This window comes from Schistocerca gregaria, chromosome 5, assembly GCF_023897955.1.
Source record: "Schistocerca gregaria isolate iqSchGreg1 chromosome 5, iqSchGreg1.2, whole genome shotgun sequence".
Taxonomy (NCBI): Eukaryota; Metazoa; Arthropoda; class Insecta; order Orthoptera; family Acrididae; genus Schistocerca; species Schistocerca gregaria.
Window position 1 is genome coordinate 175,835,349 of NC_064924.1, and position 27,018 is coordinate 175,862,366.

General features: G+C 41.5%; 1 protein-coding gene across 1 annotated transcript in view; it reads right to left on the bottom strand.

Annotated features, from left to right (window-relative positions):
- Nucleotides 1-27,018, bottom strand: part of LOC126272664 (uncharacterized) — a 71,662-nt gene that overhangs the window by 37,296 nt on the left and 7,348 nt on the right. The window contains exon 2 of the mRNA XM_049975677.1: nt 17,299-17,485. Within this exon, the coding sequence (XP_049831634.1) occupies nt 17,299-17,485 (187 nt within the window). The remainder of the gene's footprint in view (nt 1-17,298; nt 17,486-27,018) is intronic.

A 27,018-nucleotide genomic window follows, 5' to 3' on the forward strand; every position in this document is an offset into this window, starting at 1 on the left:
ACGTAAATCCCGTCGAACATTTATCTGTCATAATCGAGAGGTTAGTCCGTGCGCTAAATCCTGCAACGGCAACACTTTGCAGTTGTGCACGGTTATAGAGGCAGTATGTCTCAATATTTCTACGGGGTCCTTCCTTCGACTTACTGAGTCCCTGCCATGTAGAGCTTGTGCACTACGCTGAGCAAAATAAGGTCAGACACCATATTAGAAGGTACGCCATGACATCTGTCACGTCAGTGTATATTGCTCTAGCACCACAATACCCAGTCCAAACAATCCAGACTGCCATCTCTGTGTCCTAATGTACAAACTCAGCACTCTGCATGTCGTAATTACACAACATGGTAGTATTTGCCGATAACTGCAAAGTCGTCACCTGATAACCGTCGGGAAATGAGCACACGAAAGTAATTTTACTTAGAGTTTTATTGCTATAAACATGCACATTTACGATTGCCTTAGGGAACCTCACTTGAAATTTCTGTTCTAATCACTCGTGATGTTCCCATCAAATACTGTGCTGAACACTAAACACACCCACATTATTGAACGGCTATACTAAACCCTTCACTGACAGTCAGCTAGTCCACGAATGGACGCTTGAGAGGAAGACACAACGCCGAACGAGCGAAGTGTTAGATGTATGACATCTTATCAATGAAGCACGTAACTCAAATCGAGCGTCGTCTTTTTGTAAGTTTGCACCTATAGAGTTCCTATTAACTAGTGCCTTTTCGAACTCTCGTCTCACGACAGGCGCACCTAACCGGTGATTACGTTAGCCAATCGGGAATCGGCAAATCCGTCATCTTATTCAGGTCTTCATTATTGATTTCTTACATCAACTGGCACTTGTAAAAGAGAAAAAACTCGTCCCAGTTGACATTCTGGAACAGAGCTTCTCTTTGTCTTTGTGAAAGACGCTAATTCCGCCTTTTGTAGCAAAGAGAGCATTCACAATTCAAGTTATGGCCTGTGATTTGTTCATTTGTGTTGACGCGACTGCCAGCAAACTTTTAGCTGTAGGGCACAGCAGGCTCCGTCGAACAGTTGTCTGGATTCCGGAGAAGTAGACAAGGCGTGTGTATGAATTCCTAAGGGACCAAACTGCTGACGTCATCGGTCCCTAGACTTACACACTACTGAAACTAACTTATGATAAGAACAACACACACACCCATGCCCGAGGGAGGATTTAAACCTCCGGCGGGAGGGGTCGCGCAGTCCGCGACAAGGGGAGAATTAGACCAAAAATAGAAAAAAAATGGCTTTAAGTTTAGACTTATAAAAGGTTTGCGAGGTTTCTGGTTATGAATTTCATATTATAAATTCATAATTCAAAATAGCTGACGAAATACGCCGAACACGTTCATCATAATTGTTTCGAGTATCACTGATATCGGTATATAATCCTTTATGTCGCTGATTACGAATTCCAATATTATAATCTCAAAATTCAAACTCAAATCAAATAATGATTGTAACATAACAATCGAGAAATAAAATAATTGGTTTTCTTTGAATTTCATTTTGAAAATTATTTAGGTACCAGCTACTACATAATAAATGGTACTAAAATCAGTCAGTCTCACTATAGGGATGGTCATCATGTTTGAAATCAAAGTCAGTATCATATTTATTAGAAAGTTCTAGAAAGTTTTCAGATTCATCATCTACATCTACATCTACATGACTACTCTGCAATTCACATTTAAGTGCTTGGCAGAGGCTTCATCGAACCACAATCATACCATCTCTCTACTATTCCACTCTCGAACAGCGAGCGGGAAAAACGAACACCTAAACCTTTCTGTTCGAGCTCTGATTTCTCTTATTTTATTTTGATGATCATTCCTACCTATGTAGGTTGGGCTCAACAAAATATTTTCGCATTCGGAAGAGAAAGTTGGTGACTGAAATTTCGTAAAAAGGTCTCGCCGCGACGAAAAACGTCTATGCTGTAATGACTTCCATCCCAACTCGTGTATCATATCTGCCACACTCTCTCCCCTATAACGCGATAATACAAAACGAGCTGCCCTTTTTTGCACCCTTTCGATGTCCTCCGTCAATCCCACCTGGTAAGGATCCCACACCGCGCAGCAATATTCTAACAGAGGACGAACGAGTGTAGTGTAAGCTGTCTCTTTAGTGGACTTTTTAACACCCAGGTACTTAGTTGAATTGACAGCCTTGAGAATTGTACTATTTATCGAGTAATCGAATTCCAACGGATTTCTTTTGGAACTCATGTGGATCATCTCACACTTTTCGTTATTTAGCGTCAACTGCCACCTGACACACCATACAGCAATCTTTTCTAAATCGCTTTGCAGCTGATACTGGTCTTCGGATGACCTTACTAGACGGTAAATTACAGCATCATCTGCGAACAGTCTAAGAGAACTGCTCAGATTGTCAGCCAGGTCATTTATATAGATCAGGAACAGTAGAGGTCCCAGGACGCTTCCCTGGGGAACACCTGATATCACTTCAGTTTTACTCGTTGATTTGCCGTCTATTACTACGAACTGCGACCTTCCTGACAGGAAATCACGAATCCAGTCGCACAACTGAGACGATACCCCATAGCTCCGCAGCTTGATTAGAAGTCGCTTGTGAGGAACGGTGTCAAAAGCTTTCCGGAAATCTAGAAATACGGAATCAACTTGAGATCCCCTGTCGATAGCGGCCATTACTTCGTGCGAATAAAGAGCTAGCTGCGTTGCACAAGAGCGATGTTTTCTGAAGCCATGCTGATTACGTGTCAATAGATCGTTCCCTTCGAGGTGATTCATAATGTTTGAATACAGTATATGCTCCAAAACCCTACTGCAAACCGACGTCAATGACATAGGTCTGTAGTTAAATGGATTACTCCTACTACCCTTCTTGAACACTGGTGCGACCTGCGCAATTTTCCAATCTGTAGGTACAGATCTATCGGTGAGCGAGCGGTTGTATATGAGTGCTAAGTAGGGAGCTATAGTATCAGCGTAATCTGAAAGGAACCTAATCGGTATACAATCTGGACCTGAAGACTTGCCCATATCAAGCGATTTGAGTTGCTTCGCAACCCCTAAGGTATCTACTTCTAAGAAACTCATGTTAGCAGATGTTCGTGTTTCAAATTCTGGAATATTCCATTCGTCTTCCCTGGTGAAGGAATTTCGCAAAACTGCGTTCAATAACTCCGCTTTAGCGGCACAGTCGTCGATAACAGTACCATCGGCACTGCGCAGCGAAGGTGTTGACTGCGTCTTGCCGCTTGTGTACTTTACATACGACCAGAATTTCTTCGGATTTTCTACCAAATTTCGAGACAACGTTTCGTTGTGGAACCTATTAAAGGCATCTCGCATCGAAGTACGTGCCAAATTTCGCGCGTCTGTAAATTTTAGCCCATCTTCGGGATTTCGCGTTCTTCTGAACTTCGCATGCTTTTTCCGTTGCCTCTGCAACAGCGTTCGGACCTTTTTTGTGTAACACGGGGAATCCGTTCCATCTCTTACCAATTTATGAGGTATGAATATCTCAATTGCTGTTGCTACTAATCTTTGAATTTGAGCCACATCTCGTCTACATTCGCATAGTCAGTTCGGAAGGAATGGAAATTGTCTTTTAGGAAGGCTTCTAGTGGCACTTTATCCGCTTTTTTAAATAAAATTATTTTGCGTTTGTTTCTGATGGATTTGGAAGAAATGGTATTGAGCCTAGCTACAATGACCTTGTGATCACTAATCCCTGTATCAGTCATGATGCTCTCTATCAGCTCTGGATTGTTTGTGGCCAAGAGGTCAAGTGTGTTTTCGCAACCATTGCCATCATGAGGCAAAGTAAAAGATCTAGGGCGCCCGTTGATACATTTTTATTATCTCCTGGGTTTTCTTTAATCTCAGGCTTGAAATTTGCGGATCCGAAGATACCAGGTGTCAATGAGACAAATCTAAGATAGCCTTTGTGCTTGAATTTTTGCAGGAAAACCTTTCACGACATTTTTTAATATTTTCATTTCTGGCTTCTTCGGCAATGTAACTGAGTGCATTACCTGAGCGCCGTGCACTAATACGTTGTGGACTCGCACAGACGTGTAACATCGAGGAAACTTGTCTACGCACATTTCTGTAGTATCACAACAATATTTGTTGAAAATTTTCAATGTTGACGTTAAAGGCGTCTGTAAGATTACGTGAAATTGATGAATAAAATCTTCTGGCCTTGTCATTTGAGCTGGCACCTATGACTTTTCAAAAAAAGAAGAGAAATATTGCCATCATTGGAGTTACCATAGCTAAAGTTTGGGCGATTAATAAGAAGCCGTAGCTACGTTTGAAACCACTTCTGAACTGTTTCATCCCGAAGCTCAAAACGCTTTTTGCCTTCCGTTGATCGCGATTGCCATTTTGTGCTTTTACGTTTGTATCCAGGGTGAAGTAAATACTCAAAACAACGAGCTGTAGAGCTGGCAATTAGTAATATACATTGTAAAAATGAATCACTACATTTTTTTCCATTTTAGAGATGTTGCTCCGCACAAACAGTAGCGCATAAATGTTGTAGTAGTAGATGTTATAACATTACGGCCATTTCCATAAACAAATGTGATAAGAATTTCTATATGTATAACTATTATTATTTTACAACTAAAGAGGATATCGTTATCAGGAGAAAGAAAACTGGTGTTCTACGGATCGGAGCGTGGAATGTCAGATCCCTTAATCGGGAAGGTAGGTTAGAAAATTTAAAAAGGGAAATGGATAGGTTAAAGTTAGATATAGTGGGAATTAGTGAAGTTCGGTGGCAGGAGGAACAAGACTTCTGGTCAGGTGACTAAAGGGTTATAAACACAAAATCAAAGAGGGGTAATGCAGGAGTAGGTTTAATAATGAATAGGAAAACAGGAATGCGGGTTAGCTACTACAAACAACATAGTGAACGCATTATTGTGGCCAAGATAGATACGAAGCCCGCATCTACTACAGTAGTACAAGTTTATATGCCAACTAGCTCTGCAGATGACAAAGAAATTGAAGAAATGTATGATCAAATAAAAGAAATTATTCAGATAGTGAAGGGTGACGAAAATTTAATAGTCATGGGTGACTGGAATTCAGTAGTAGGAAAAAGGAGAGAAGGAAACGTAGTAGGTGAATATGGACTGGAGCTAAGAAATGAAAGACGAAGCCACCTGGTAGAATTTTGCACAGAGCACAACTTAATCATAACTAACACTTGGTTCAAGAATCATAACAGAAGGCTGTATACATGGAAGTAGGCTGGAGATATTGACAGGTATCAGATAGATTATATAATGGTACGACAGAGATGTAGGAACCAGGTTTTATATTGTAAGACATTTCCAGGGGCAGATGTGGACTCTGACCACAATCTACTGGTTATTAACTGTAGATTAAAACTGAAGAAACTGCAAAAAGGTGGGAATTTAAGGAGATGGAACCTGGATAAACTAAAAGCACCGGAGGTTGTACGGAGTTTCAAGGAGAGCATAAGGGAGCAATTGACAGGAATGGGGTAAAGAAATACAATAGAAGAAGAATGGGTAGCTTTGAGAGATGAAGTAGTGAAGGCAGCACAGTATCAATTAGGTAAAAAGACGAGGGCTAGTAGAAATCCTTGGGTAACAGAAGAAATATTGAATTTAATTGATGAAAGGAGAAAATATAAAAATGCAGTAAATGTAGCAGGAATACAAACGTCCCAAAAATGAGATCGACAGGACGTGCAAAATGGCTGGGCAGGGATGGCTAGGGGACAAATGTAAGGATGTAGTGGATTATCTGCCGAGGGGTAAGATAGATACTGCTTACAGGAAAATTAAAGAGACCTTTGGAGAAAACAGAACCACTTGCATGAATATCAAGAGTTCGGATGGAAACCCAGTTCTAAGCAAAGAAGGGAAAGCTGAAAGGTGGAACGAGTATACAGAGGGACTATACAGGGGGATGTTCTTGAGGATAATATTACGGAAATGGAAGAGGATGTAGATGAAGATGAATTGGGAGATGTGATACTGCGTGAAGAGTTTGACAGAGCACTGAAAGACCTGAGTCGAAACAAGGCCCCAGGAGTGGGCAACATTCCACTAGAACTACTGACAGTCTTGGGAGAGCCGGTCCTGACAAAACTCTACCATCTGGTCAGCAAGATGTACGAGACAGGCCAAATACCCTCAGACTTCAAGAAGAATATAATAATTCCAATCCCAAAGAAAGCCAGTGTTGACAGATGTGAGAAATACCGAACTATCAGTTTAATAAGTCGCAGCTGCAAAATACTAACGCGAATTCTTTACAGACGAATGGAAAAACTGGTAGTAGCCAACTTCGGGCAAGATCAGTTTGGATTCCGTAGAAATGTTGGAACACGTGAGGCAATACTGACCCTACGATTTATCTTAGAAGAAAGATTAAGGGAAGGCAAACATATGTTTCTAGCATTTGGAGACTTAGAGAAAGCTTTTGACAATGTTGACTGGAATACTCTCTTTCAAATTCTGAAGGTGGCAGGGGTAAAATACAGGGAGTGAAAGACTATTTACAATTTGTACAGAAACCAGAGGGCAGTTATAAGAGTTGAGGGACATGAAGAGGGAAGCAGCGGTTGGGAAGGGAGTGAGACAGTGTTCTAGCCTCTCCCCGATGCTATTCAATCTGTATATTGAGCAAGCAGTAAAGGAAACAAAAGAAAAGTTCGGAGTAGCTATTAAAATCCATGGAGAAGAAATAAAACCTTTGAGGTTCGCCAATTACATTGTAATTCTGTCAGAGACAATAAAAAACTTGGAAGAGCAGTTGAACGGAATGGACAGTGTCTTGAAGGGAGGGTATAAGATGAACACCAACAAAAGCAAAACGAGGATAATGGAATGTAGTCGAATTAAGTCGGGTGATGCTGAGGGAATTAGATTAGGAAATGAGACACTTGAATTAGTAATGGAGTTTTGCTATTTGGGGAGCAAAATAACTGGTAATGGTCGAAGTAATTGTATGGAGTGTAGCCATGTATGGAAGTGAAACATGAATCATAACTAGTTTCGACAAGAAGAGAATAGAAGCTTTCGAAATGTGGTGCTACAGAAGAATGCTGGAGATCAGATGGGTAGATCACATAACTAATGAGGAGGTATTGAATAGAATTGGGGAGAAGGGGAGTTTGTTTCACAACTTGACTAGAAGGAGGGATCGGTTGGTAGGACATGTTCTGAGGCATCAAGGGATTACCAATTTAGTACTGGTTTGCAGCGTGGAGGGTAAAAATCGTAGTGGGAGGCTAAGAGATGAATACACTAAGCAGATTCAGAAGGTTGTAGGCTGCAATAGGTTCTGGGATATGAAGAAGCTTGCACAGAATAGAGTAGCAAGGAGAGCTGCATCAACCAGTCTCAGGACTGTTCAAACAAAATTCATGTATTTTGTTGCACCACTGTATTGATGGCAGTTCCCCTTACAATTTTATTCAGTAAATTATGCATAAATGCTTTCAGCAAAATTTTAAAATTAAAAATTGAAATTAATATGAACACTATATCAGTTACAATCTTAGGGTGTGTGCCCTGAGATTTAGTGACTTTTGAGAGAAATGTAATGTAGGAGGTCAGATATAATTTGCATGCTTTAGTGTATACAATTATGAGGCTGTGATCGGTTTGTTTCTGGCGTTATCTGATGACTGAAATCAATAAAGTAGCCCATAGGAAAGAAAATGATTTATGATCAGTGGCTTTCTGTGTTGTGTGTGTTTGTGTGTGTGCATGTGCGTGAGAGTGTGGTTGTGGCCAGGCCAGATTTGGCCTCAGATGTTTTTCAGTAATAACTGCGTGATTCTCATCACACCCACGATAAAATTCTTGAGTGTCATTCCAGCAGGATGAAGTGTTTCATATCAGATGTAGCACCAAAGAGTGTCCCTGTAAGACTGCCTTGAAACTTTTATGTCAGCACAGAACACTTGGCTTGTCTTTACAACTGAGTCACCTCCTTGGAGTCTTTGTCTCAACAATTACTTTTGACCATCATTTGTTGCTCTTCAGTGTCACTCTCTTTCTCCACACACTTGGTAAAAAATTTTTTATTCTAAAACATTGCGAAATAATGCTCAGTTTGTCAACATCCCATCCTGACTGAGACTATGTTGAGTCATAGAACTTTTCAGGTCATTTAGTTCAGCACTGTACCCGGCATTTTGAGCACCATTGTTGCTGACATGTAGGCCAAACAATCAGATAAGCAGACGGAACAACCGCGTCTACAGCAGTGTACAGGGGGTCTTACCTTCAGTGCTCTTATGTAGCGAGATGCTTCCTGTGCTGTCTTCAAGTCTGCGAATGTATCGACAAAGTACAACTTCTCTCCTATGGGAAAGGCACAAGGTTATATACCTATTTAATTTTCTAATGGTGCCTTCGTGTAAGCACTTAATTAATGGAATTTCTGATTTATTTCGCGAAATGCGAATAGTTTCGTGTTTGTACTATTGTAACCAGCTACTCAACCATACCATAACGAAAAGGAGCGCAAAGAATTTCCCGCAGAGTACAATGATAATTTGATTACACTGCCTGACAAAAAAAAAGCACTCATAAGACATGGTCATGTATCAGTCTAACTTTGTACAAGTTTACACCAAAAATGGCTGCATTTGCAGTGGTGACTGCGAACCATGCACATATGATGAATAGTGTAGCATGGTTTTCAGTGATGGATCACAGTTATGCAGTACCTCAGATGACCTACGTCACTGAGTATTGCAGTGACCTGTGGAAAAGTTTCATTCTTCTGATATTTTGGTGAGGCACTATGGGGTTACTCCATGAATCATGGTATCGGCAGCCATTGTGTATGACTTTAGATCACGGCTGGTAGTGGTTGAGGGAACTCTAACACCACAATGGTACATCACCAACGACCTGTGTCCTCATGTGTTACTTCTCATGGTGCGGTATCATGATGACATTTTCAACAGGACAATTCTCATCAAAACATGTCACATGTCTCTATGAACTGTCTGTGTTTTTGATGTGCACCCGTGGCCAACAAGATCCCCAGATCTACCCCCAATAGAACGCGATGGAATATTTTGTGGTTTATTTTGCCTCTGGGGCTGATAGAAATGGTCCGTTAAAGCAGTCCAGCAGTCGCTCTGCGGACCTCGTATTTTATTGGATTTTCCAATCGTCTTATGTTTTCTGTCGGTCGCCGCACAATATCAGTGCTGTAAGGGTCCGCCTACGCAAGTCCTTCAACCACGAACCAGCTTCTTTCCCGTGGTTTTCATTCTGCAGATTTCACGATACTAATAGAGACATTTTCTTCCATTTAGTGCAATAATACCTCCAGACAAGCTGAACTAAACATATTTCCTACGACATAGAATCTCAACTTCCTGAAGAATTAGATATCTTTATGTACATGAGAAAATATCCACAAGAAATATTAAATGAACATACAGAATTTAGACACAAGTAGTAACTCAAAAACTTTATTGAACTTTTAGAACACAAAAATGGATATATGAGAATTAATATATGCAACAATCAAAGGGAATCGTAATCTAACAAATTTTAGTTAGTAAAATGATATTCCTGTTCATCTGCACAGTCTAGAAGAGAACACAATATAGCTACTGTAATATAAATGAAATTCAAAACCATACATTCTCTCACCAAAATTGTAAGCACAGGTACTTGAAAATGGCGATAATAAAGATTCATTATTATAAGCAGCTATTTGGTGCATCTGTTGTAATAATCATGTCATTATGTAATTTTTTCGAATTGACCAACTACATAGACGAAAAATTATGGTTAAATGTTTGCATGAGTGCATCTCACAAGAAACTCTGAACACCTTTTACAATTGAATCTGAACACCAGTTGTCTTTCTTTGATGTCATGTAGGTCACTTGCACTATCTGTTATAACCACTCTGGAGACCTCATCACTGATAGCATAGGATGGGTACAACTCTGCTCTGCACAAACCATCAAAAACCTCCCGTAAGTGTGGGGCGCGTCCTACTTGCCAACTACCTTATGTTTTGAGCATTGAGAGATTGTTCTGGGCACTCTCACTTCTAATACGGTATTATGTGGCACAATGTTCTTAGGGAAGTTGATCTTTATTACTTGGTTGCTATACCTGGGTACGATCTGACGTCATACATCATGATGAAATATTGGGCAGTAGTTAATGCTCTTGCTTGTGTGCTCTAGTGAAAGAATAGTGGTAAGCTTTATCTGCATTCAAAGGAATAGGGTGCCAATTTAAACGACTGCAGTTAATGCATACTGTGACTGATAGCCGAGAGGAGCGTTTCTTCAGTGGAACCTGGGTGAAAAAATTTGCGGACCCCGGAGATCCGCGGTCTCATTGTGCAAATACGTTGGATGGCGTTGGTCATCAGCAGTCGCGTTCAGGTAGGCTGACTAGCGCCAAGGAGTCGCCGCATCAATGGACAAAGTATTGAAGACTGGCAATATAGCAGAGGATAGGCCAGACTGCCGAGTTCCGCGGTCTTGTTGTGCAGACACGCTGGATGGCGCCGGTCAGTCGGCGGCAACGTCCAGGTAGGCTGACTAGCGCCATGGGCACAGCAGTGAAAACCGGCAATAAAGCAGAGGATGGGCTCTTGTAAGGCAGAAAGCCGATGAGATAACTGTGAGCTTTCTGCCAATTTCCGTGGGACAGGTCAGTGGCGCCCAGACATACAGACTCTGTTACAAAACATATTTGTGAAGGTACGAGGCTTTTAGCGAGTTTATGGCCGTTCTTTGGAAACTTCGAATTGGATGCAACAGGGGAGATAACGATCTTTTTATGGAGGGCTGTCGTTCCATCCAGGTCAGGTTGTTAGCAAAAGACATGGCACAAATAGTGTGGGAAAGAGGCCACAAAGCTGAACATTTGTTTTCCTTTTCTTCCAATTAACTTTAAAGTCTCTAATGGGTCAAATCTGTCTATGCAGAGCAATGCGCAGTCTACCATCTTCTAAAGCGGCACGCCAGCTCGTGATTGGCTTGTGCTAAAGTGGGAGTAGTCTAAGATGTAAATGTGCTTTGCTAGCGAGCTGGCGAGGAAAGCTTAGAGAAAGAGAGGAGGACTCTCTTGTACTGGCGCTTCGCCAGTAAAGAACTGCAGGTCTTTACCTAAATGGTGAGACTTGTGTCCTTTGGTAATGTGCCACTTAGAGCATGTGCCAGTCACCATCTCATCTGTCAGAGGTACTGCATCGAGCATCACGCACACAACGAGTGATGTGTGGGTGTACTTATTTGTTTTGAGTCAGCCGTCTAAACATTTGACATATTCTGTGACACATACTCGTGGCACGGAGTCATATTGGTTTAGGCAGACGAGCAAATGGGTCTACCTGCTCACTTGAATCCACTGGGGTTTCAGAGGCTCATAGGTAAATACCTGGGTTCCGAATTATTCGAATGCGAGACATCGTACTTGCATTTTTCGAGCGCGGGCCATTAATGACGCCCAGACCACCGGGAGGATAAGGTATTCACTGCCAAGGCGTAAGGTTCCAATTTAAGATTCTCAGCACCCTGTTCTTTGGAAACATATTTTTCTTTATAGAATAGGAGAGTATAGATGCTTGATTGTGGCTTAGTTTTTGTGCCATACCATGGATTCACGTGTATGAAGTCAGATAAAGCGATTAGTGTTTTGATTAGTGTCGTGTTTTGATCCTCAGCTGGTCACTTTGTTTGCCATAGACCCCATATTAGTGAAAGCGTTTGTCAAATAAAAATGTTTGTGTGGCGTTTCTTTAGCCTTTTTATTTGTCTTGTGATGTTAAGAATGAATTAATGTATTGTTATTTATATTACAACTCCTCCCTGTGTTCTGATTAACGTTACCTTGCCATTTTATTAAAGTCCTGACTAGAAATGAAAGTAGGAAGTTTGCAACATCTTTTGTCGCCCATTGAAAGTCAAGGACGTGGAACATCTAATTCTATGAATAACATGTATTTAGCCATATTTGTAATTTTTCCTTTAGGAACCTGAGCGATTAAAGTACTCACTAGTAAAGCTGCTTTATAAAAATGGAGAAAGGGATAATCTAGATAATTTTAGACCTATTTCTATGCCATCAGTGTTTTCAAAAGTTATTGAAAAGACTGTGTATGTAAGGATAATTGATCATTTTATATCACACGATTTGCTACCAAATGTACAGTTCGGCTTTAGAAATCGTTTAACAACTGAAAAAGGTGTATTCTCTTTTCTGTCTGAGGCACTGGATGGGTTAAAAAAGGTTTCGAACGCTTAGCATGTTTTTTGATTTAACTAAGGCATTTGATTGTGTTTATCACAAACTTTTGCTCCAGAAGTTGGACCATTACGGAATACGGTAAGTACCTCACAATTGGTTCACCTCTTACTTTAGCAACAGGCAGCAAAAGCTTATTATTCACAATATTGATAACGGCTATGATGTGGGGTCTGAGTGAGGTACTGTCAAGTGGGGGGTGACGCCAGGGATCAGTGTTGGGGCCGCTCCTGTTCCTTTTTTATATATATGATGTGCCCCCTAGTATAATGGGTAACTCTAAAATATTTATGTTTGCTGAAAACACAAGCTTGTTAGTAAAGGATGTCGTGTGCAACATTGGTTCGGTTTCAAATAGTGCAGTACATGAAGCTAACGCTAAATCATGGTAAGAGTCAGTTTTACAGTTTCTAACACACAGTTCAACAAAACCTGACGTTTTAATTTCACAGAACGGGCATATGATTAGTGATATTGAACAGTTCAAATTTCCGGTGTTCAGGTAGATAGTAAGCTGTGGTGGAAAGCCCACGTTCTTCCGGTGTTCAGGTAGATAGTAAGCTGTCGTGGAAAGCCCACGTTCTGGATCTTGTTCAGAGACTTAATACTTTACTATTCGAACGGTACCTGAAGTGGATGATCGTTCGCCACAAAAATTAGTCTACTTTGCTTATTTTCATTCGCTTGTGCCGTATGGTATTGTATTTTGGGGTACCTCATCCCATTCTAAAAGGAATTTTTGGCTCAGAAACGAGCGGTTCGGGCAATAAGCGGTGAAAGTTTACGAACGTCTTGTCGACACGTGTTCATGACTCTTCCCCCCCCCCCCCCATGAACCCCCCTTCCCCATGAACCATGGACCTTGCCGTTGGTGGGGAGGCTTGCGTGCCTCAACGACACAGATAGCCGTACCGTAGGTGCAACCACAACGGAGGGGTGTCTGTTGAGAGGCCAGACAAACGTGTGGTTTCTGCAGAGAGGCAGCAGCCTTTTCAGTAGTTTCAGGGGCAACAGTCTGGATGATTGACTGATCTGGCCTTGTAACACTAACTAAAACGGCCTTGCTGTTGTGGTATTGCGAACGGCTGAAAGCCCGAGGGCATGCAGCTTTACAGTATGGTTAAATGATGATGGCGTCCTCTTGGGTAAAATATTCCGGAGGTAAAATAGTCCCCCAATCGGATCTCCGGGCGGGGACTACTCAGGAGGACGTCGTTATCAGGAGAAAGAAAACTGGCGTTCTACGGATCGGAGCGTGGAATGTCAGATCCCTTAATCGGGCAGGTAGGTTAGAAAATTTAAAAAGGGAAATGGATAGGTTAAAGTTAGATATAGTGGTAATTAGTTAAGTTCAGTGGCAGGAAGAACAAGACTTCTGGTCAGGTGAATACAGGGTTATAAATACGAAATCAAATAGGGGTAATGGAGGAGTAGGTTTAATAATGAATAAAAAAGTTGGAGTGCGGATAAGCTACTACAAACAGCATAATGAACGTATTATAGTGGCCAAGATAGACACGAATCCCATGCCTACCACAGTAGTACAAGTTTATATAAAACTAGCTCGGCAGATGACGAAGAAACTGAAGAAATGTATGATGAGATAAAAGAAATTATTCAGGTAGTGAAGGGAGACGAAAATTTAATAGTCATGGGTGATTGGAATTCGATAGTAGGAGAAGTGAGAGAAGGAAACATAGAGGGTCAATATGGATTGGGGGAGAGAAATGAAAGAGGAAGCCGTCTGGTAGAATTTTGCACAGAGCATAACTTAATCAGAGCTAACACTTGGTTCAAGAATCATAAAAGAAGGTTGTATCCATGGAAAAATCCTGGAAATACTAAAAGGTATCAGATAGATTATATAATGGTACGACAGAGATTTAGGAACCAGGTTTTAAATTGTAAGACATTTCCAGGGGCAGATGTGGACTCTGACCACAATCTATTGGTTATAAACTGTAGATTAAAACTGAAGAAATTGCAAAAAGGTGGTAATTTAAGGAGATGGGACCTGGATAAACTGACTAAACCAGAGTTTGTACGGAGTTTCAGGGAGAGGAGAAAGGAACAATTGACAGGAATGGGGGAAAGAAGTACAGTAGAAGACGAATGGGTAGCTGTGAGGGATGAAGTAGTGAAGGCAGCAGAGGATCAAGTAGGTAAAAAGACGAGGGCTAGTAGAAATCCTTGGGTAACGGAACAAATATTGAATTTAATTGATGAAAGGAGAAAATATAAAAAATGAAGCAGCCAAAAAGGAATACAAACGTCCCAAAAATGAGATAGACAGGAAGTGCAAAATGGCTAGGGGACAAATATAATGATGTAGAGGCTTATCTGACGAGGGGTAAGATAGATACTGCCTACAGGAAAAGTAGAGAGACCTTTGGAGAAAAGAGAACCACTTGCATGAATATTAAGAGCTCGGATGGAAACGCAGTTCTACGCAAAGAGGGGAAAGCAGAAAGGTGGAAGGAGAATATAGAGGGTCTACACAAGGGCGATGTACTTGAGGACAATATTATGGAAATGGAAGACGATATAGAAGAAGATGAAATGGGACATACGATACTGTGTGAAGAGTTTGACAGAGCACTGAAAGACCTGAGTCGAAACAAGGACCCGGGAGTAGACAACATTCCGTTAGAACTACTGACGGCCTTGGGAGAGCCAGTCCTGACAAAACTCTACCATCCGGTAAGCAAGATGTACGGGACAGGTGAAATACCCTCAACTTCAAGAAGAATATAATAATTATCTTCCCAAAAAATCAGGTGTTGACAGATGTGAAAATTACCGAATTGTCAGATTGATAAGTCGCAGCTGCAAAATACTAATGTGAATTCTTTACAGACGAATGGAAAAACTGGTAGTAGCCGACTTCGGGGAAGATCAGTTTGGATTCCGTAGAAATGTTGGAACACGTGAGGCAATACTGACCCTACGATTTATCTTAGAAGAAAGATAAGGGAAGGCAAACCTACGTTTCTAGCATTTGTAGACCTAGAGAAAGTTTTTGACAATGTTGACTGGAATACTCTCTGTCAAATTCTGAAGGTGGCAGGGGTAAAATACAGGGAGCGAAAGACTATTTACAATTTGTACAGAAACCAGAGGGCAGTTATGAGTCCTGGGACATGAAAGGGAAGCAGCGGTTGGGAAGGGAGTGAGACAGTGTTCTAGACTCTCCCGGATGCTACTCAATCTGTATATTGAGCAAGCAGTAAAGGAAACAAAAGGAAAGTTCGGAGTAGGTATTAAAATCCACGGAGAAGAAATAAAACATTTGAGGTTCGCCAAGCACATTGTAATTCTGTCAGAGCCAATAAAATACTTGGAAGAGCAGTTGAACGGAATGGACAGTATCTTGAAAGGAGGGTATAAGATGAACACCAACAAAAGCAAAACGTGGATAATGGAACTTAGTCGAATTAGGTCGGGTGATTCTGAGGGAATTAGATTAGGAAATGAGACACATAACGTAATAAAGGAGCTTTTCTATTTGGGGAGCAAAATAACTGGTAATGGTCGAAGTAATTGTATGGAGTGTAGACATGTATGGAAGTGAAACGTGGACGATAAATAGTTTGCACAAGAAGAGAGTAGCAGCTTTAGAATTGTGGTGCTACAGAAGAATGTTGAAGATTAGGTGGGTAGATTACGTAACTTATGAGGAGGTATTTAATAGGATTGGGGAGAAGATAGGTTTGTGGCACAACTTGAGAAGTAGAAGGAACCGGATGGTAGGACATTTTCTGAGGCATCGGGGGATCACAAATTTAGCATTGGAGGGCAGTGTGGAGGGTAAAAATCGTAGTGGGAGATCAAGAGATGAATACACTAAGCAGATTCAGAAGAATGTAGGTTGCAGTGGGTATGGGAGATGAAGGAGCTTGCACAGGATACATTAGCATGGAGAGCTGCATCAAAGCAGTCTCAGGACTGAAGACCACAACAACAACAACAACAACAATATATATATATTCCTTACTGTCATTTTTTGTTAACATTATTAGCTTATTCCCGAGAGTAAGCAGCTTTAACGCGGTTAATATTCGGCAGAATTTGAACCTCAATTTGGATCGGACTTCCTTAAGTCTTGTGCAGAAAGGTGTGCACTACACTGCTGCATCCATTTTCAATAAGCTACCACTCGAATTAAAAAATCTTAGCAGTAATCCACGCACTTTGAAATGGAATCTGAAGAGCTTCCTCATGGGTCACTCCTTTTATGGGGCGAGAAGGTCCTTGAAAAATTAAGCTAATTCTTACTGTATTGTTGACTGCTTCACTTAATCTTATGGACTGAATTTTTTCGGGTTCATAAACATTTATTTTTCTCTGTTATTACTTTTATGTTGTATTTTCATGTTCTGACACGTTGCATGGTACTGGAGATTTGCTCCTCAACTAGGTCCTACGGAACTTGACGTGTAATTAAATAAATCATTGTGTGGGACGAGCTCGGACGTCAAATCGATCACAGTGTCAATATCCAGGGCATGAAACAGCAGATACAAGAATTGTATGCCATCTTATTAGAAGGAATTCACAAATGTTTTATGACATCCTTCCGAACCGTATCAGTGCATGTACCTAGACCAGAGGGGATGCAACGTCGTAGTAATAAGTGGGGCTATATTGCCAGCGGCTTCGTAAATTCGGTTTGATATTGTAATCGCTGGAATATCATCACACGCCCTCTTTAGGAGGGATGTTTCATTCCCTCCTTGATGGGTCACTCTTTTTGTTAGACAATGTATGTAACTCATCCTGCATATTATACTACCGACATGTACGCATATAAGGAATATTTATCGAGTTAGAACCCGATAAATGGGCGCCAGAGGTGCTGTAAAGGGAGTACACGACCTAATGAACAGAGAAATGAAGCAGTAGCAAATGAAGCGAAAACGAAATGAAGAAGATACTTGCCAGCTGACAACTGCGTCTGACTGTTTAGGAGCTGCGGAACTTGGAAATACGGCTAATACCTGAACACGGGCGTCTTGAGCAGCGGCGACGGCAGTCGTTCCTGCGGCAGGTGATCAAAGCGCGGGCGGGCGGTGGCTGCCCCTGACGGGGCGTCTACCCGCGGCGCGCAGACGTCTGCCGCAGGTTCGCCGCTCCAGCTAGCAGCACGGACCGGAGTGTCGCGGGCAGCACCAGGACCTCCCGCTGCTACGAGAAGAGGAAGGGCAGCTCTCAATTACGCGCGCCTGTCGTAACAGTTTTTATGTGGCAGCTATCTCGGGCAGGATTACGACTGTCTTCGCACACAGACGCTTGAAAAATTGTTCGTGGAAAGTGGCAGTCCAATTTCTTCTCCGGAGTAAGTAAAGGAGCCAGTTAGCAGCTGGGACACCTCTCACAAAATGCGACCAGGCGATTAACTACTGTTTAAACATTCTGTTAATGTACGTTCTAGCGAAGGGATAAAAGTACGTGCCTTAGAACAAGTATCGCATTGATTACGATGAGCCGGCCGCCGTGGCACAGCGGTTCTAGCCGCTTCAGTCTGGAACTGTGCTGCTCCTACTGTCGCAGGTTCGAATCCTGCCTCGGGCATGGATGTGTGTTATGTCCTTATGTTAGTTAGGTATAAGTACTTCTAATACTAACGCGAATTCTTTACAGACGAATGGAAAAACTGGTAGTAGCCGACCTTGGGGAAGATCAGTTTGGATACCGTAGAAATGTTGGAACACGTGAGGCAATACTGACCTTACCACTTATCTTAGAAGAAAGGCAAACCTATGTTCCTAGCATTTGTAGACTTAGAGAAAGCTTAGGCACAATGTTTGCTGGAGTACTCTCTTTCAAATTCAAAAGGTGGCAGGGGTAAAATACAGGGAGCGAAAGGCTATTTACAATTTTTACAGAAACCAGATGGGAGTTATAAGAGTCGAGGGACATGAAAGGGAAGCAGCGGTTGCGAAGGGAGTGAGACAGCGTTCTAGCCTCTCCCCGATGTTATTCAGTGTGTATATTGAGCAAGCAGCAAAGGAAACAAAAGAAAAATTCGGAGTAGGTATTAAAATCCATGGAGAAGAAATAAAAACTTTGAGGTTCACCGATGACATTGTAATTCTGCCAGAGACAGCAAAGGACTTGGAAGAGCAGTTGAACGGAATGGACAATGTCTTGAAAGGAGGATATGATATGAACATCAACAAAAGCAAAACAAGGATAATGGAATGTAGTCGAATTAAGTCGGGTGATGCTGAGGGAATTACATTAGGTAATGAGGCACTTAAAGTAGTAAAGGAGTTTTTCTATTTGGGGAGCAAAATAACTGATGATGGTCAAAGTAGAGAGGATATAAAATGTAGACTGGCAATGACAACGAAAGCGTTTCTGAAGAAGAAAAATTTGTTAACATCGAGCATAGATTTAAATGTCAGGAAGTCGTTTCTGAAAGTAGTTGTATGTAGTGTAGCCATGTATGGAAGTGAAACATGGACGATAACTAGTTTGGACAAGAAGAGAATAGAAGCTTTCGAAATGTGGTGCTACAGAAGAATGCTCAAGATAAGGTGGATAGATCACGTAACTAATGAAGAGGTATTGTATAGGATTGGGGAGAAGAGAAGTTTGTGGCACAACTTGACTAGAAGAAGGGATCGGTTGGTAGGACATGTTCTGAGGCATCAAGGGATATCAAATTTAGCATTGGAGGGCAGCGTGGAGGGTAAAAATTGTAGATGGAGACTAAGAGATGAAAACACTAAGCAGATTCAGAAGGATGTAGGTTGCAGTAGGTACTGGGAGATGAAGAGGCTTGCACAGGATTAAGTATAATGGAGAGCTGCATCAAACCAGTTTCAAGACTGAAGACCACAACAACAACAACAAAGTCTACAGGACTGATGACCTTAGATGTTAAGTCTCAAAGTGCTTAGAGCCATTTGAACCATTTTTTTCATTACGATGAACTTTTGTTTTCATTAACTTTATGGAAAGGAATTTAAGATTTTGACGTTTTCCGAAGAGACTGCAATTCAGTCAGAGACGACAAAGGACTTGAAAAATTCGTTGAGCGGAATGGGTAGTGTCTTGAAAAGAGCTTATAAGACGAATACCAACGAAAGTAAAACAATAGCAATGAAATGTCAGTGAATTAGACTAAGCAATGCTGAAGGAATTGAATGAAGGAATGAAACCATACATAAATAGATCAGTCTTCCTATTAGAGCAGCAGAGTTACTGATGGTGGCCGAAATACAGTGGCTCGTAAAATGCAGGCTGTGAATGGCGAGAATCACTTCTGATAAACAAAATTTCTAACCTAGAATATAAGGTTGTATGCTATGTAGACTGTTCTGTAGGTTTTTGTCTGCAGTGTTTCCTTGTGCAAGAGTGAAACATGGGCGGCAGAGTGTTCACATGGAAAAAAGTTGAATTTATGCATTTTGTATAGAACTAGTTGAGAGCGGCGACTGTTTCATAAAGTTGTGAAATAATTTTTACTGCTTCAGTCGCGTTCTACAAATATTTATTAGCTTCACACGTTTGGACTGAATGCAGCGATCATCAGGTGCAGCGCAGTTACATGTACATCACTCTGATGTGTCATGATGATTATCTGAAAGTGAATAATATATTTACGTTACTTCATTTACATACTCACTTCAATTTTTCCTTGAAATGTATTTGTCTGATATGCTGAATTTTTTTATGTGATGTTACAGATGAGTAGGTTGGATAAAAAATGTTGTACTCGATCGAATTAAGGCTAAAGAAATTTTCGACACAGCTTGACTAAAAGAAAAGATTGGTCAGTGGGCTACATCCTGAGGTGGTAATTTGATAATGGAAGTAAATGTGGGGAGTTAAAACTGTTGAAAAAGACTAAGGCTTCACTACAGGAAGCTGTTTCAAATCGAAATAGGTTACAGCAGATAAGCAGAGACGAAGAAGCTTACGCAAGATAGACTAGCATGGCGAGTTGCATAAAAATTTCTTTGAAATAGTTAACTTGAAAAGAGGGAATTCAAAATTTATACTGAGGGGACGAATGTCTTGGGATACCTCCTAACACTGTGTCGGACCCCTTTTAGCCCTAGTAGTGCAGCGACTCGATGTGGCATGGACTCAACAAATTGTTGGAAGTTCCCTGCAGAAATATTGAGCCATACTCCTCCATAGCCGCCCATAATTGCGGAAGTGTTGGCGGTGCAGGATTTTGTGCACGAACTAGCCTCTCGATTATGTTCCATGGATGTTCGATGAGGTTCATGTTGGACGATGTGGGTGGCTGAAGCTTTCGCTCGAATTGTCCAGAATGCTCTGTAAGAGGTCCGTGACTAAGGAATTTGTTGCTAGCGCACTCGAGCAGATGTACTTTCGATGGATTGCTCACGTGCTGCCTGCGATATGTAAGCTGTAAGAGAATCTCAGACCAGAGAGCAGTGTTGGCTGCAGTAGGAAGTGTGTAGCAGTAGGAATAAGTGGTAGCGAGCACTCGTGTGTATGGAGTTGACTAGGCCGGTCGTGGGAAGCGATGGCGGTACCTGAGCGATGTAGTGTAAGGTAAAAGCAGCCTCCCGCATATGTACCATTGTTATATTAAGTCCCATGTAAGTGTTTTCAAAAAATCTCTTACTAATAATCTTTCTTATAAAAATTGACTTTTGACAATCATTCATCTGAATTTAAAGAATTTACTAGTTTCTCCAATCCATGGACATCCCGATTATTGTAAAGAAAAATCAGTTAGTTTCTTTTTATAGATGACAAATCTATCGGCCAGCATTGCACTGGGCTGCGCCAGAAAAATTTCTTATAGGAGCAGATATATACGTGTTATCCGGCGACTTCATTGAGGTAAGAATTTTCAATTTATTCAGAATGATCTTTCAGGGCCATGACGCAGCACTGCTGACGTCCAAAATTTACCAGTTTAGATTCACAGTCAGTTATTGAAAGGTTATAAGTGAGACGCAATTTTATTGAGAGGTTAGTCACATTTTATTATTCCAAGGTTACGGAAGTAAACTGTTGGTAGGTTACGCTGAATGTGAACGAATGATATATAATGATTTTTTTATTTGTTTCGAGGTTACACTAAATGTCAATGATATACATCTTTTTTACGGTTGGTAGGTTAAACTAAATCTGAATGATATTATATACACTTTTAACGGTTGGGAGGTTACAGCTCTACAAACCATTCGCGAACAATTGTTGGCCGTTGACTTGGCATATTATTATCCACAAAACTTTTGTTGTTTATTGAGAACATGGAGTCAGTGAAAAGATGCAGATAGTCTCCTAGTAGACGAACATAACAATTTACAGTTAATGATCGATTCACTCGGACTAGAGAACCCTGTCTATTCCATGTAAACACAGCTCACAGCATTATGGAGCCACAAGCAGCTTGCACAATGCCTTGTTGGCAACTTGGGTGTGTATGTGCATATCACTATACCATGACTATTGTCATATCTGTGTACTTTATTGCCCTTGGGAATTCTTCCAAATTAGTAAAGATTTAACCTTTACCTAAAATTTTATCTTCCATGGGTAAGAAACAGCGGTAATTTGAAGTGGGCGTTTCATGTCTTGAATGTCATTCACGTGAAGTGTGCACCGACTGAGGTAAATTTCGAGGAAGTGTACCATAAGGTATTAAATGACGGCGACTTAATAAAGAGCGTCTTTTCATTCCTCCTGTATTTCTAATATGCTTCCTGTTTGCCACTTGACTGGCCTCGTTGCCGATCAGCGTGTCGGCTCAGAACGCGGCAACTATGCGCTTTTGAATGTTTGAAAATGCAGTGATATATTCTTATCCACTAAAGTGTTTATAACCTTGTCAGTCATTCGGGTCGCGAATCGGCGGTTTTCGCCCATTCCGATCATGTAGCTCGTTGCAGACAAGGCACTCTAATTCTGACGCGTCCCCGGTCGTCGGTTGCAGCAAGCAGCGTCCCGCACTTTCTCAGACCCGCCTCTAGTCCATTAGATAGCACCTTTTGTTCAGCCCTCATCGAGTTAATGTGGTGAAATACGTTCGCTCTGCACAATCTATTTAGATTTTTTTCATATTAACTTTTCAGGATTGGCGATTTAGTAATTTTCGATTCTAAACGTGGGTCTTCGATCGTCTTAGCACCTTAGCATGTGTGATTCAGAAGACATTTCAATAATACGCGTCCTGAAGCTTATGTCATAGTAAATGATATATTTATTCCATGTGGATTACAGCTTTTATTGTAGTTCTTTGGATTGTTGTGGTTGGCAGGAGAGCCAACACCGTGTTACTAGCGGAGGCCGAAAGGCACGCGTTTTAGCTCACGCAGGCTGGCGTGAGGTCTGGAACAGGACAAGGACATTAGAATTTGGAAACAACGGACGTAGCTGGTGGAATACTTAACTTTAATCCATTAATGACCAACGTCGCTCTTGACATTACATGATTCACAATATCAATCGTAACTGATAATGGCGCCTTGCTAGGTCGTAGCAAATAACGTAGCTGATGGCTATGCTAACTATCGTCTCGGCAAATGAGAGGGTAGGAGTCAGTGAACCATCGCTAGCAAACTCGGCTGTACAACTGGGGCGAGTGCTAGGAAGTCTCTCTAGACCTGCCGTGTAGCGGCGCTCGGTCTGCAATCACTGACAGTGGCGACAAGCGGGTCCGACGTATACTACCGGACCGCGGCCGATTTAAAGGCTGCCACCTAGCAAGTGTGTTGGTGGTGGTGACAGTTAGTGTTTAGCGTCCCGTCGAGAACGAGGTCATTAGAGACGGAGCGCAAGCTCGGGTTAGGGAAGGACTGGGAAGGAAAAAGGCCGTGCCCTTTCAAAGGAACCATCCCGGCATTTGCCTGAAACGATTTAGGGAAATCACGGAAAACCTAAATCAGGATTGCTGGAGACGGGATTGAACCGTCGTCCTCCCGAATGCGAGTCCAGTGTGCTAACCACTGCGCCACCTCGCTCGGTAGCAAGTGTGGTGTCTGGCGGTGACACCACATGGATATGCCATGTAAAGAGCATTTACTGTTAGTTCAGTTCAATGTATGGAGACAGCCACTTTGGCTGAATTACGTACTTGATTAAATTTTTAATTACAACTCCAATCAATTTGTCCACAACAAATCATTAATTTGCTTCACATTTTCCTGAGGCACAAACTTGACATGTGATATGGCGTCTGTACTAGAAGTCCGCAATCACTCAACGTGTCCGTACTGTGGTGTTATCCAAAGATCGCACTGCCGTAACAATGTCGGCACCGCGCGTCGATCCCATAGAAGAAAACGATGCGTTGCTGCATACTGCAATGATTAATGGAAGGCGCCGGCTAAGCCACGCCCACTCTCCCAGTGCCACAGCGCCACAGGTTCAAATGGTTCAAATGGCTCTGAGCACTATGGGACTTAATATCTGAGGTCATCAGTCCCCTACACTTCCCGTACACTTAGAATTACTTACAACTGAGTAACCTAAGGACATCACACACATCAATACCAGAGACAGGATTCGAACCTGCGGGCGTAGCAGCAACGCGGTTCCGGTCTGAAGCGCCTAGAACCGCTCGGTCACAACCGCTACGATCTCTGGTGTGAAAGTTGTTACCGTTTGAAAGCTGCGGTGACACTAGAGCTCCAAGCGGTGAGAAAACAGACAGTTAGCATTGTTGACTGGTCTTGTCCCAGTGTGTAAGGCCAGCCTCGCATTTTGTTTGTGTTTATTGTTGGGTGTATACACATATTAACTGACCTGAGTCGTAAGGGCAGTGATCGTTTTTAATTACTTTTCTACCTAATTAACGGAATAGTTTTTATGTTTTGCGTTCCAAGTGTTGGTAAATTACCAAGAGATGTAAATTACCGCGAAAGAATTGTAAAACCAGCCAAATCTCACTGAATCAATGAAATAAAGGACAGCTTACTCATGACAAACTACTTTTGAAATCTGCTTATGGCAGCTTACTCCACTGAAAGCAACAGAATGTAAACACAAAATGGTTCAAATGGTTCTGACCACTATGCGATTTAACATCTGAGGTCATCAGTCGCCTATAACATAGAACTAATTAAACCTAACTAACCTAAGGACATCACGCACATCCATGCTCGAGGCAGGATTCGAACCTGCGACCGTAGCGGTCGGTCGGCTCCAGAGTGTAGCGCCTAGAACCGCATGCTTGAGAAGCATACGCTGATAAGCCCACCCCGACTTTGGATGCCGCCTGGTGGCGTTACGGTTATGTGACACGGTGACAACAGTATTTAAGTGGAGCCGACTGGGAAGGGGGGGATCACCCTTGCAAAAATTGGGCTGCAAATTGGGGAATCCATTGAGATAAGCGACTTTGACAAAAGGCAGATTCTTATTACGCCGAGCCTGTGAACGATTATCTCGATGACAGTGAATCTGATCGAATGTTTACGTGCTACTGTCGTGACCATCTACAAAAAGAGGTAGTGAAACTGTTACAAATGATTGGGCGTCCACGACTTTTCACCGAACGTGTGATTTGGAAGCTTGTCTGCTCTATAAAGTAGCTTGGATGGCGTTCTGTGGCGTCTGTGCCGAAATAGCACAATGCTGGTGCACGTAAAAGTGCTTCGGAACAGGTCGTTCACCGTACATTGTTGAACACGAAGGTCCGCACATGTTGACCCAACGGCGTCACTTACGGCTGCAGTGGGCATGGGACCATGGGGATTCGACTGTCTGTCTATGGAAACGTGTCGGCTCTTCGAGTGAAACACAGTTTCGCGACGCTAGGTCCACAAATGGCATCATCGACGTAAACAGCGGCTCGAAACGTGCAGCGCGCCACGGACGCAAAATGTTTGGAGTAGTGTTATGCTATGGGAAACATTCTCCTGCGCTAGCATGGGACCTGTGGTAGTTGTCGAAGACACGCTGACAGCTGCGAACCACCTGCGTCCCTCACGATTGATGTCTTCCCCGACGGCGACGTCGTCTTTTAATAGTTTAATTGTCCGTGTCTGGGAGCCAGAAACTTCCTACCGTGCTCTGAGGATCATTTAAGTGAACTCACACTGATACGCAGAATTAGTGATGTATTTCGTTCCAAAGACGGACAAACAGGCTATTAAGCAGGTGTTCTTAATGTTTTGACTCAGCAGAGTGTATTTCTGTTGTTGTCTGTTCTTTTTATGATAGAGACTTTTCTTGATATGTAAAAATATTTTATGCAGTCTAGTGATACGTCCATTCTTGCACTTCACTTCTAATAATTGAATATATTTGTAAATGTAATTGCTTGTGCTTCAAAAGCCAATACGTTGAAGATTTTTGGCGTTTGCGGTTCACATGTAGCAGCCGTTGCAGAATTGGTTCCTGCTGTGTTGTGAAACAGTTTTGTTTCCTTTGATGTTGTATTGTGACGTATGTGTGACTTTGCCTTCAGCTACATGTGCAGTGGCTTATTTTGTCTGTTTAATTACGTCTGTACATGTTTCCTACGTTCGACATTCACTTATTTGGATGAAAGTGTAGCGAACGAAATTTCGTTTCGACAATCTATGTCATCCAAAGAAATGCGCTAAATCTTCGTGATGAATAAATAGAAAAATGAAATATAAGAATTAATGTAAGAACTGATAAAAGAATAAAGTATGAAAATGTGACACCTTGAAAGGATTATGACACCCGAAAATACCATACGCGTTTACATCAATACTACGATTAAAAATACGAAACTAACTCTGCCAGTTTCGATTTCACTTCTAAATCATTGCACCAAGGTTAATTAAATATGGTATGGAGATAGCTTAACCGCTGAGGAAGAACATAGGGTACTTTAGGTATTGTGCACTACAACATATTTATTGATTTGAAGAAAATAATGGGAAATATGGAACTATAATTACCTTTGAAAAAACTATTTACTCTTTGACTTTTGAATTATATCATTTTTTATGGAAATGTGATGCGCTCTTCGTAAAACGATTCAACGTAATGAATACAAAGTGAAATCCGATATTTCGCAGGACAGAGCGGATCAGGTTGTGGAAAGGGGCCAAGATTAATTACTGTTAGTTATACAAGATCACACACAACTTTATTCTTCAGAACAGTACACAACAAGGATCAATTCACGGTTGAGGGAGCAAGTAACTTCTCAAGAATAAATTTAAATGATTGCTTTTAAAAACCAGAATTTAGAGCTACGGCTGAAAGCCTTACTTAAATAAAATTACAATATCTTCTCGGCTAAAGGCCTAAATAATATTTTAGATCAGCTAACGAAACTCTGTAAAAGCCAAGCATTTACAAATTCCGGCTCAAGGCTATATTAAGGAAAATTCAAGTTAATTCTTCTGCTGAAAGCCCAATTAAAAAAAAATTCTGTACACAGTAAAAGAAAGACTTTAAGATAAGCCTTTACACAGTACAACAGTAAAACATCTTAAGAACACTTGAAGTATCTTGTCAGTTGAAGGCACAAGCAATTACTCAAGAATAATGAAAGACAACCTTAAGATAAACATTTACAGAACATGGCTGAAGGCCGTTTGAAGAATTCAAGATAATTAAAGAGAAACCATAGAGATAAGAATTTACATATTAAAGACACAGATTCTGAAACTGTCGTGGCTGTAGGCCTAAATGCAGAGCAACAAAAATTTTAAATGATACATGGCTGAAGGCCTAATCTTAAAGTTGTTATGAAGTTCGGCTGAAGGCCATATACTAAACATAAAGCAGACAATATTAAT